The sequence below is a fragment of the Schistocerca cancellata genome, chromosome 1, assembly GCF_023864275.1.
Source record: "Schistocerca cancellata isolate TAMUIC-IGC-003103 chromosome 1, iqSchCanc2.1, whole genome shotgun sequence".
Taxonomy (NCBI): Eukaryota; Metazoa; Arthropoda; class Insecta; order Orthoptera; family Acrididae; genus Schistocerca; species Schistocerca cancellata.
In genome coordinates, this window is record NC_064626.1 from 601,150,349 (window position 1) to 601,162,657 (window position 12,309).

At 37.6% G+C, this 12,309-nt stretch overlaps 1 protein-coding gene across 3 annotated transcripts in view; it reads left to right on the forward strand.

The window, feature by feature from the left end:
- LOC126182312 (helicase domino) overlaps window positions 1-12,309 on the forward strand; it is a 425,840-nt gene that overhangs the window by 168,419 nt on the left and 245,112 nt on the right. For all 3 annotated transcript variants that reach the window (XM_049924839.1, XM_049924841.1, XM_049924840.1), the window contains 2 exons: window positions 7,484-7,723; window positions 10,222-10,640. In XM_049924839.1, coding sequence (XP_049780796.1) covers window positions 7,484-7,723; window positions 10,222-10,640 — 659 coding nt within the window. The remainder of the gene's footprint in view (window positions 1-7,483; window positions 7,724-10,221; window positions 10,641-12,309) is intronic.

Sequence of the window (12,309 nt, forward strand, 5' to 3'; positions counted from 1 at the left end):
CCAATTTTTTTCTTCTTCTTCTTCTTCTTCTTCTTCTTCTTCTTCTAGACCTCTCGCTATCTTAAACTTCTCTTGAGTCCACAAATGAGGCAATAATGATCATGATGTTCTGCCTTACCATCGCCAATCAGCTACAGTAAAATCACATTCCTCCTTAAGATACCATTCTGTCCAAATTTCACTTTCTATATTATGTCAAACTCACTGTGTTCTCCCTTAAAATTATCAACATTAGTGGCTACAACATGATTATCATAAAATAAAGCATTACTTTTTACTTCCACGTCATTATAAACACCTTCACAAACAGCACTTTCAGCAACCGCTGATACATCATACAACTCACTACATAAAACCTCATTTACCTTCGTCGACAAATCACCAATTTAAGAACCGCTCATAGTTTCACCATCCTCTGCCATTACATCACATAAATTATAGTTATAGCATCATGCAATTTTAGAATAAACAGTACCATTAAATTCCGCTGTATTTTGATTTAAACCTGAGCATAATACCTTTTCCTCTCCTACACGCTCCTGCGTCTTATAAATTGCAGATTGCACATCAAATTCAGATCCACATTCATTCTCAAACAAACATTCAAGATCCACAGATCCATCCAGAATTTTGGGTTCACCTCCATTAGTAGACAGATATGCACAGATTTCTTCCTTTGAAGTATCAATACCAGAAGCTTCAAATTTCGTAACTTCAGCACATAAAATTTCATTACTACCTGCCTTCAAAAATAATTCACCAATATACACACACAAATTCATCAACAGCATTGTGTCCCTCCTTCCCTAATATGCATACCATTGACTTGCTCAATGTTTGCTTGTCGACATTTGCTTGCACCTTCCATTGTCTTCTCTGTCAGCACTATCACGCCTTTCTTGTTGTCAGTGTTAATAATATTAATGATGTTAACAGCAAATTGTTGCAGCTTCCTCTGATAGGTATTTCCCTTGGTAAAAAACCTTCCATAGCCAAGTTCCCATAAATTCATCTTCATTTTTGACAGTCAGTTTTGATTGATATCATAGTTATCTTCTGGTCTTCAAAAAATATTTGTTTCAAAACGTGTTCATTGTTAGAACCTCTGACAGTATGGTAATTATGAACATTATACAGTTGTATCTGTTGAACCAGGTTGTCAAAAATAAAGACAAATTTGTGTGATCTTGTATAGTGAAGGTTTTTTAACAAATAAAACATAATCATTCCTTCTAATTTCTCAACATGAGAAAATGCAGTCTAAAGTATTTTCAGTGATATTTTTTGTGTTCAGTTTGCGTGCTCGCACTGTGAGGTAAAAATGCACGCTGCTGTAAGTGGAATTAGTTCCCACTATGATTGGTAATCTATTTGCCTCACCAATGCATGCAACAGATGTCAATGCATACACAGTTGGACACTACAGTAAACGATATGATGTGATGATGGTTTCGATTTTTTACAGTCAAAAAATTTGCTGCTGGTCATCATGATGTTTGCTCCTTCATCTTGCAAACAACCGTTTTCAGGGAATGATTCCTATTTTTAAGTGTTTTTTTTTTTAAATACATTACGATGAATTGAAAAAACTTCACTGTCACGCAAACCACTGCTGATCTATATCTACATAAATAAACCACAAGCCACCATATGGTGCCTGCTTGAGGGTACCTTGTACCATTACTAGTCATTTCCTTTCTTGTTCCACTCGAAGACAGTGTGAGGGAAAAATGACTATATGCCTCCATATGAGTCTTTGCAGACCTTATGTAAAATGAATGTATGTTGGCAGTAGAATCTTTTGTAGCCAGTAGGAAACGACAGTTCTCAATAGTGTATTGCAGAAAAAAAAGTTATCTTCATTTCAGGAATTCCCTTTTGTGTTCACAAAGCATCACTGTAATAGATATGTTGGTTGAAACTGCTGTTCATAAATGTAGCAGCATGTCCCTGAAATTCTTCAGTGTTGTCCTGTAATCTGACCTGGTGATGATCACAAGGTCTTGAACAGTACTCAAGGATGGGTTACACCAGTGTTTGATATGCAGTTTCCTTTGAAAATGAGCTACACTTTCCTACAATTCTACCAATAAACCGAAGTCGACCATTTGCCTTCCCTATTACCATCCTTACATGCTCATTCCTTTTCACATTGCTTTCCAACATTATGGTTATATTTAATTGACTTGACTCTGAAGAACATCATACCAGCAATACTGTATTTGAACATTATGGGATTGTTTTTCATACTCAACTGCATTAACTTACATTTTTCTACCATTCATCAAACCAAACGCCCGCATCTCGTGGTCGTGCAGTAGCGTTCTCGCTTCCCACGCCCGGGTTCCCGGGTTCGATTCCCGGCGGGGTCAGGGATTTTCTCTGCCTCGTGATGGCTGGGTGTTGTGTGCTGTCCTTAGGTTAGTTAGGTTTCAGTAGTTCTAAGTTCTAGGGGACTGATGACCATAGATGTTAAGTCCCATAGTGCTCCGAGCCATCAAACCAAACAGGAATTGTGACGATCTTATCCCATGTATTACAGCATCATCAGCAAACAGTTGCAGATTGCTGCTCACACTGTGTGTCAAATCATTAATATATATTGAGAATGAGAGTGGTCCTGTCACATATCCATGGGACACACATGATGATACCCCTGTCTGTGATGAACACTCACCACCGACAGCAAAGTACTGGGCTCTGTTACTTAAGATGTCTTCTCACAGTGTCAGTAGAGCAAGAAACATCAATTATGGTAAATGATTGTGTATTACAGTGAAATTTCCAGAAATACACTGCAATTCATGCAGATTTAATTGATTCACATTTAACTCATTATGATGTCGTAATCTGGAAAAGGGGAATTATCTCATAAACAATATCACCCACTACATACACTGACAGAAAAAAATCCCAACACCAAAAAATAATCAGTGGAGGGTAAACAAATTTCGAGAACCATTTGTCTACATAACATAAACTGATGGAAACAAATTTCCAATATCCAGAAGGAGTTGTGAAAGGTAAACAAAAGTTAGTAGGCATGTTTCTACATCTGAAAGATGACATTTATTCAAATTTCATGCCAGTCACATAAGAGTGGCACAGCAGCTCCACTATGAGGATGCAAATTGAGTATGCTTTAAATATGTGCTGTAACAGGCATGAGCATTAGTTACCTTTGAGATTGGACTTTGTGAGTTAACATTAGCCAAGAATTCCTTTAAGACGACAAAGATACCATTAACAGCAGCTCGCTGGGTTTGAACGAGGTCCTGTAACAGGACTGTAAGGAGCTGAACATTCCTTCCGCAATACTGCAGAAAGACTTGGCAAGAATGTAGTCACTGTACATAATTGCTGGCATGGTGTCCACAGAAAGGTACTGTCACAAAAAGACCGGACTCGGCCAAATGGCATTATCAAGAGGGAAGACTGTTGTGTTCGGCATATGGCTGTGGTGTATCGTACTCCGTCTGCAGTGGCAGTTTGAGAAGCTGCAGTTGACATCCCAGTGACACAATGAATTGTTAAAAATCAGTTACTTCAGTTACAGCTTCAAGCCAGACACTTCGCAGCATCTGATCCCAAACCACCGCCATTTGCATCTCCAGTGGTGCCAAGTGAAAGATCATTGGAGGGTGGAGCGGAGGGGTGTTGTGTTTTCTGATGAAAGCCAGTCCTGCCTCAATGCCAGTGGCAGCCATGTGTTGGTTAGGAGGAGGCCAGCTGAGCACTAGCAACCAAACTCTCCACAGCCTAGACAACTGGAGTTCTGGTCTGTGGTGAAATTTCATATGACAGCAGGAGTACTTTTGTGGTTATCCCACACACCCTGACTGCTGATTTGTATGTCAGTGTTTATTTGACCTGTTGTGCTACCATTCATGAACAGCACTTCATGGTGCACTCTCCAACAGGATATCACTTGCCCATGTACAACTATTGTAACCCAACATGCTCTACAAAGGCTCAACATGTTGCCTTGGCCTGCTTGATCACCAGATCTGTCTCCAGTTGAGCAAGTTATGAACATCATTGGATGACAACTCCAGCATCATCCACAAACAGCGTTAACCACCGTTCCTGTATTGACTGACCAAGTGCAACAGGCATTCAACTCAGTCCCACAAACTGACATCTGGCACCTATGTGACACTGCACATTCGCATGCTTGCATTCAGCATTCTGTTGGTTACAGTGGTTATTAATGTAACAGCACTTCACATTTGCAATGACTTTTCTTGCACTTACATTAATCTGTGATCTTGCAACATTAATAATGTAAATATGTCACCTAGACAAATGTATTCTCTAAATTTCATTACTCTACATAATTATTTCTAGGTACAGGTATTCTTTTTCTATCAGTGTATCTAAGTGATTAACTTAACAAGGTCACAGATTAATGTAAGTACGAAAAAAGCTATTGAAAATGTGAAATGCTGGTACATTAAAACCAGTATAACAACCAGAATTTTGAATGCAAGCATGTGAATGTGCATGCATTGTGTCATACAGGTGTCAGATGTCAGTTTGTGGGATGGAGTTTCATGCCTGTTGCTCATTTTCGGTCTGTACAGGGACAATTAATGCTGGTTGTGCATGGTGCTGGAGTTGTTGTCCAATGATGTTCTATACACATGTGACTGCAGACAAATCTTGTGATCAGACAGGTGAACATAACATGTCAAAGCTTTGTAGAGAATGTTGGGTTACAGCAGCAGTTTGTGAGTGAACGTTATCCTATTGGAAAATACCATACGGAATACTGTTCATGAAAGGCAGCACAACAGGTCGAATCACCAGACTGATATACAGATTTGCGGTCAGGATGCATGGGGTAACCAGTGTGAGTGCTTCTGCTGTCATATGCAATCACACACCACACAATAAGTCCACATGTAGGTACAGTTTGTCTAGGATACAGACAGGTTGGTTACAGGCACTCACCTGGCCTGCTCCTAATCAACTCACGGCCATCATTGGCACCGCGGCAGAACAGGCTTTCAGCAGAAAACACAACAATGGGCCTCCAATCCCCCATTCAATGAGTTATTGCATGACAAAACTGAAGTAAGAAACAGCAGTGACAGTTCGTTGTTTCACTATGATGCCAACTGCTACAATTACAAGTTTCTGTGACTGTTTTATAATGTGTAAAATAAAAAGAATGTGACAAGTTTGCAAGTTTAGGCTTTAAGTTAATATTCATGATATTAAATCAGGTGACGTGCCACCTGCCAGCACACAAATTTGCTCAAAATTGCTACGTAAATCCTTGTAAGCTAATTGTTCCACTATATATTTAGATTTTTTCTGTGGAATAAAAATATTGGCTGTTTGGATATTCTTGACATGCTATCTGCATTGTGGTAAGAAAGACTCGTGTTTAAATCTACACTCTGGTACATTTGATAGCTGAATTTCACAGTCTGATGATGACAGTGCAGCTCTTTATTACAGCGATACAGTTTCAAAGCGGTCAACTTGAACACCACATTGCTTTAATAGTGCCTACTGGAGGTGACATGACCTTATCTTCTTCCAGCCTTTGAACTGACTTACTTAGCCAATTATAGGGAACATGCAGTTTTACATGGACTCCAAACCATGGGGCAACATTGCCTGACAAGTGATGAATAAAAATCCTAGGACTAACCAGGGATTGAAACATAGGTTGTTAGATCTGTAGTCTGATATTTTTATCTCATAGCCACTGAGCCACACCGTGATTTAAAGTGGAGACCATCTACTTAGATTGCCGTCATGGCCAAAAGATTAGCATCACTGTCTTCATTGCAGAAAGACCCAGGTTCGATTCCCAATACCTCCTCAGAGTTTTTCTGGGATAGGAGATCTGGTGCAGCACCAGTCAGCCCTTCTGAAGCCAAATGAAGAGATGATTGAATAAATACACAATGGCATCAGCAGGATTCATCTACTATCAATAACAAATGAAGGGATTGGCAACATCAGTCACATGTTCCGTGATTGTAGATTGCTCCTCCTGCTGCATTGAAAGCAGCAGTTGGCCAGTCAGAACAAGCCTAAGACCTAATCCAGGAGTGGAGTTTATGTTACCATCTATTTATCAGTGAAAAAGATAGAATGGAGCCATAAATTGACTAAAAAAACTATCTGTCAACCAAAAGAACTGATTGTGAATTATTGTCATTTAATCTATTAGCATTTTACTATAACCTGTTCAAAAATAAGAGATACACACACAAATGTCTGGTCATGATAAAATGTCATATTATTACTTTTTTAATGAAATTTTTCGAATATGAGATTAGCTAAAAAGTAGTTTTCCACAGGGACAGATAGAGATACTTATTAAATGCGAAAATGTCTTACATGCGGGTTTTTTTTTATTGGGATTTTCATGTGGCTTTCTTTTTCTTTTCTCTCTCTCTCTCTCTCTCTCTCTCTCTCTCTCTCTCTCTCACCCCCCCCCCCCCCCCTCTACTTTCGTTTATCCTCGATCCTCTGTACTCCAAACAGTAACAGTTGTATCTGTAAATTTCTGTCCAGTTGCTTTTTGCTTCTGTTCCAGTAAATGATAAAATGAAGCCGTTCTTCTCACTGAAATATAGTGTACTATGTTTAATTCTCCTCAATTACAAATTATATCTCATTGGGTATTGATTATGGAAAGTATTGGAGGACTAGTACTTAAGTGATATGTGCTTGTAATTTTCTTTTTTTGTTCTCCCTCACTTCACATCGGATTATCGTATTTTTTCCTATCCTATTCCTCCTTAATTCTTGGTTGCACTATTAATTCATTTCTTTTTTTCTTAGTCCATCGTTACTCCTCACTTGTGCTCCTTATCACTGGTCTAAATGCTCACCTGTACTATCTTTGTCCTCCTACTCTCTCTGTTGCCTCTACCTTTATCTTTGTCTCCCTTTGTCCTTCCAACAGATGGATCCCTTTCATCCTGTATTCTGAGTGATCTGACATTGCTTTTAAACTTCACCAACCTATCCGTCTCTCCTTTGCAATGAAGGCATTGTTAGTTCTGAAAGCTAGGATAGGGCTGTGTACTAAATAGTTCACATATTGAAGGGACATATTGGTCAGCAATTTTGTATCATAATTTTATAGTTTCCTTGAGTAGATTTTCATCTTGAAATTTTTGTCATTCAGAGTTTAAAGATGTAGAAAATTTATGTTCCTATAAATGCCTCTTCCACTGTCGTTTCTTTGTGTTATTCAGAGTAACTTCTCTAGAAAGAATTTTTATAGACTTTAGTTCATTGTTGTCTTGGACAGTTATCGTACTCCAGAAATAGTACACTCATTATGTATACATTAAGGTTCACTCTGTAGTGAAGCAGGCTTGTAAAATATTTCTTTGCCATTTATTCTGAAAATGTTGGATTAGGATGATAAAGGTGTGTTTTCTTATGCACTTAAATTCTATGTTTATCATCATTATGTGCCAGATGCTCATTCATGAAAACTGTTTACCAGCTGTTCCAGTCACTGCAGCGCAAAACCAACACCACCAACAGCAGCATCAAATAGTATTGCAACCAAATTCCATACAAGTTCAACAGTCAAAACCAGTAGATGGTATACAGAAGATACCAGTATCAGCAGGATTTGCACAGATAGTTCAGTCATCTGGTGGTAGGCACATCTTGCTTACATCATCTGCACAAATTGTTCAGCCTTTATCAGCCAGCCAGACGGTCCAAGCAAACTCAACTGGTAATATATTAAGATACTTCTAAATTTTATTCTTATTTCACTATTATATCACATGTTTGTGGACCCATGCAGTGCAGTGAATGAGATGTGTGTGTGTGTGTGTGTGTGTGTGTGTGTGTGTGTGTGTGTGTGTGTGTGGACACACGCACACACACACACAAACACAGAGGTAGCAAGTAACAATAATCAGAAATGCACAACTTTGTGGTGTATGGTATTCCGGTTACAGTGGATTTATTTATCAATTGTCATTTTTTAATTTATAGTTCATTGTTGCTGTTCGAGTTTATATTGTCATTTTGTGATAGTGAGTGGAGCTGTGGATGCTAGACAATGGAGTGCCACTTGGAAAAATCAGAACATTTCCATCATATGCTTCAATAGAGGCTTGACAGCAGCAGAGGCTGGCAGAAACATGTGTGCCATTTACGGGGATAATGCCATTGGACAGAACACGGCTTGAAAATGGTTTTCTATTTATATGGAGGCTCATTTTGACATTAGTGACTCTCCACATTCAGGAGGACCTTTGAGGTTTAGTGAAGATCTTTTAAAGGCATTAATGCGTAATGATCCACATCAGTATAGTTAAGAACTGGCAGTGTGATTATTCCAGCATCGTGCAACATTTGCTTGCCCAATACATCATTGCATCCAGTAAGTGGGATGCACTTTATGGTTATTGTTCACATTCAGTCTTTCATGTCAGAGATGCCTACATGCCTTCGAGAAAACGGTTATATAGTTCCCTGAAGAAAGTGTCCACAGTAACATTTGAGTAGTAGCCCACACTTGAGGTAGTTAAGAGTTAATATGGTTCATGGGTTGTTGTTGTTGTTGTTGTCATTGTTGTGTGTGTGGTGTTTTCTAACAATTCTCAGTTTTCTCCAGCATCTGGAGGACAAGACTCTTGATGGAACACAAGTAACTCCCAGTCACATAGCCACAACTTTTTAATAATTTTTGGGGTCGTCAAAAAGTTTATTAAAATATTGTTCCTTCTTTCTTTTTTTCATTGCATTATTTCATTATTTATTTCCCAATTCTTTATTATTAAGTTCACATTTTGTAGTTCAGTTATGAGGGGACAATTCCAATGTTGTAACCAGTAAACCAGTAGATGTGTTTAGCACAGGCTATTGACTTGTAATGTGGGTATAAATAAAAGCTGTGAAGGACCCTTGCACATATGAAGCAGAAAGTTACTGATCATTGGTGTCTTGGAAAAACAACACTATAACAGCCAGCAATCAACCAACCACAGTCCTCCTTGAGCACCAGGTGCATTCTGTGCTCCCAGTTTTTTACCTACAAGAAGATTCTTGCAAACATGTTCCCTTAGATACCTCCAAGTACATAGGGGACAAGATAGTTCTTCAACACTGTGTGTCTTTTTGGTGCTTACAAGATTCATTTAGAAGTATTATATGCCATTTTTTAAATATTTATTTAATTTTGCTAATTCTCACTCTGTCTGTGACCATGTGGCTACCAAACTTGATGCATTGGTAATTTAGATCATGATTTGTAGCAACCCACATTTTCAGTGATAACTCAGTATGTAAAACACATCTTCATACTTTCTGTTTCCTCAGAACAACACAAGAAATTATGAAGGAGAATTGTTGACTATATTTGACAATCTATTTGGCAACACTACACACACATGATGCTGTCTCCAACAATTACTGTTTGAAGTCTGGAATTTATGGGAAGGAAAAAAAAGAAAGCTTTTGAAGTTAGGCTTTGTTGGAAAGTAGCATGGTTTTCTTGTTATGGCTTATATACATGTATGTTACGTGTGTTTCTATGAAAGAGAAATTGCTACTCACCATGCAGTGGAGATGCAGAGTCGCAGATAGGCACAACAAAAAGACACTCACAATTAAAGCTTTCGGCCATAGGGCCTTCAGCAACAATAGTCCACATGAGTATCGTGTGTGTGTGTGTGTGTGTGTGTGTGTGTGTGTGTGTGTGTGTGTGTGTGTGTGTGTGTCGTTTACTGTTTACTATGGCAGAAAGCTTTAATTGTGAAGTCTTTTTGTTGTGCGTATCTGCGACTCAGAATTTTTGTTGTGTGGTGAGAGGCAACTTTCCTTTCATAGTATTGTTGCATTCCATCCTGGATTTTCCACTGTTTGATTTTTACATGTTGATAGTCATATTTTTACATCTTTTGCTGCAAATCTAAATGTATGTTATTGTTGATATTTTCAATTTTCCTTCTATGAATTTATATGAATTGCATAAGATTCTCCTTTCTTTTTACTGCATTGACTTTGGCCTAGGGCCAAGATCAGAAAAATAAAAAGTGTCAGCCATTGTTGAATATGAGTTAATTATGTATCAAAAGCCATGACTATTTTTTTGCAGGGTGTGCTTGCATGCATACTGTTATGAAATTGCTATTGCCAAAACTGGTGTTTACATGCAAATATTTATATATTTTTTCTTTTGTTAATTGTATTGTGAAACTAATTCACTAATAATGCTTACAGGTGTATTACCAAATGGGCAAAGAGTAACAGTTCTTTCAAAATCAGTGAATAGTTCATCTGTTTCAAGTTCATCAGTGAATAGGATTGTTACATCTAGCACATCGGCAAGACCTGTGATGAGAGTGCCTCCCTTAAATGTGAACACTGTTGTACATTCCAATCATAGCTCAGCCAATAGTGTAGTGATCACTGGAACAACTACTCTTACAACTACTACCACATCTACTTCCACAAAAACTAGTGCAGTGTTGACTCAGCCCGTATTGGCAGCACTTGTGCAACAGACGAGAAATAATGTCACCTCGAAGTCATTAATTACACTGACAGGAGGTAATATGGATCTGGATGGTGTCAAGTCTTTGGTGCCCACAAATCATAAACAAGAGACAGATGCAAGCAAGGATTCTGTGTTTTATTTGGTAAGTATTTTAAGCTAAAACGTTTAATTGCTTTACAGCATGAAAAATACTAGTTGTGCTGTATTTGAAAAAGATGAATATGGAAATTATTAAATATTTACATTCAAACATTAATATTCAGTGGGTATGAGAATGCTATAACACCTCTGAAGGGGAAATTTCTTCACTAAAAACAAGTCATGTTATGAGGTGATATTGCGCAAATTTTTGTCAAAATTAGTCACACCCACTAATTATTTGGAAATATGGCCTGATAAAAGGTATTTTTAACATGCCAGCAGTTATCTCAAGCACTTGCAGTAATTTATTTATGAGACCTTGCAGAAGAAGAATACTGTCACAATTTGTTGTCACTTAATACTGCAATTATATTAAAAACTGGGTTGAATCATTTGTTGTTGAATGTTTGTTTGAAGATTTTTCTGTTATGGAGAACCCAAGACCACACACATTTTTTGTTAGTCAATTCCTGTAAATTTTGGAGTCATATTTGAATTTTTGCGTCTTTCAGAGGTGAACTGTGACACTACACAACATGATCCCAATTAAGATTTTATTTGATTTGTATTTTTAATGTGTACGCTGCCAGTGTGTAAAAAAGTGATTCAGAAGATCCCTTATTGTTGAAAACAAAAATTTCATTGTGGCATACTGGGTATAAAAAAATAACTCCAGAAATGCTTTGTTGTTCTGATTCATTGTTAAATTAAATACTCTATAATCAACATGAGAAATGTGTCTGCAATAATGGATTCAGAATCACATGTATTATAAATATTCTATGCTATTATGATATGTGGTCAGATGGATTTCTTGTTGAAACATACCATTTCATCCCCATTTGTGGAGGACATCTTCTCAGAGATCTAATACACATTATTGCTCACTAGTGAATGAAGTCAGGATGTGCATCAGACCTACAAAGAAGCTACAACCCTCCTTGAAGATGTTCATTACAGACAGGGATGAAACATCAAGTTTCAGTAAAAAATTCACCTGACCACAGCTTAATACTCAGGAATATTTTAATAAGTGTGACATTTCCAGTTGTGGAAGTTTATATTTCACAATTAGAAAGACAATAACAAATTAGTTCACTTACTACCTTATTTACAATGACATACTCATTCCCTACAGTATTTATAGATAATAATCAGACAGCAATTGTAATGCACTATGTCATTAATACAACTCACGTATGTTGCGTTGCTTTTATCACTGTTAGTAAAATATGAAAGAAAATTGAACTTGTGTTTATATATTGGTAATACTGTTTACAAATAATTTCTTTATCTATTTATTTGAGAAAGCTTCTATCACAAACATTATTGTTGCCTACCTGAATCATTAAGATATTAAATTTTTCCACATACTCATGAACACTGGATACAAAATGTCAGCTCCCACTCTACTCAAAAGAGAGGGGTGCAGGATAGAAATTTTGCAGCTATTTTGGGCTGGGTCCCAGTGGCCAAAAGAAATCGTATTGATTCACCTTCTACAGCTTCTGCCCAAAATTTCATCAGTAAGCTGCACCGTTTTGTTCTGGCTCCTGTAACAGTGTGCTACCGTACGGTGGCACACAGATTTCACTGTGTACGAGGACTGCAGATACATAAATGCAAGCAAACTGTCAGTTATGGTACTTTACATTGTTTCTACCAAGATG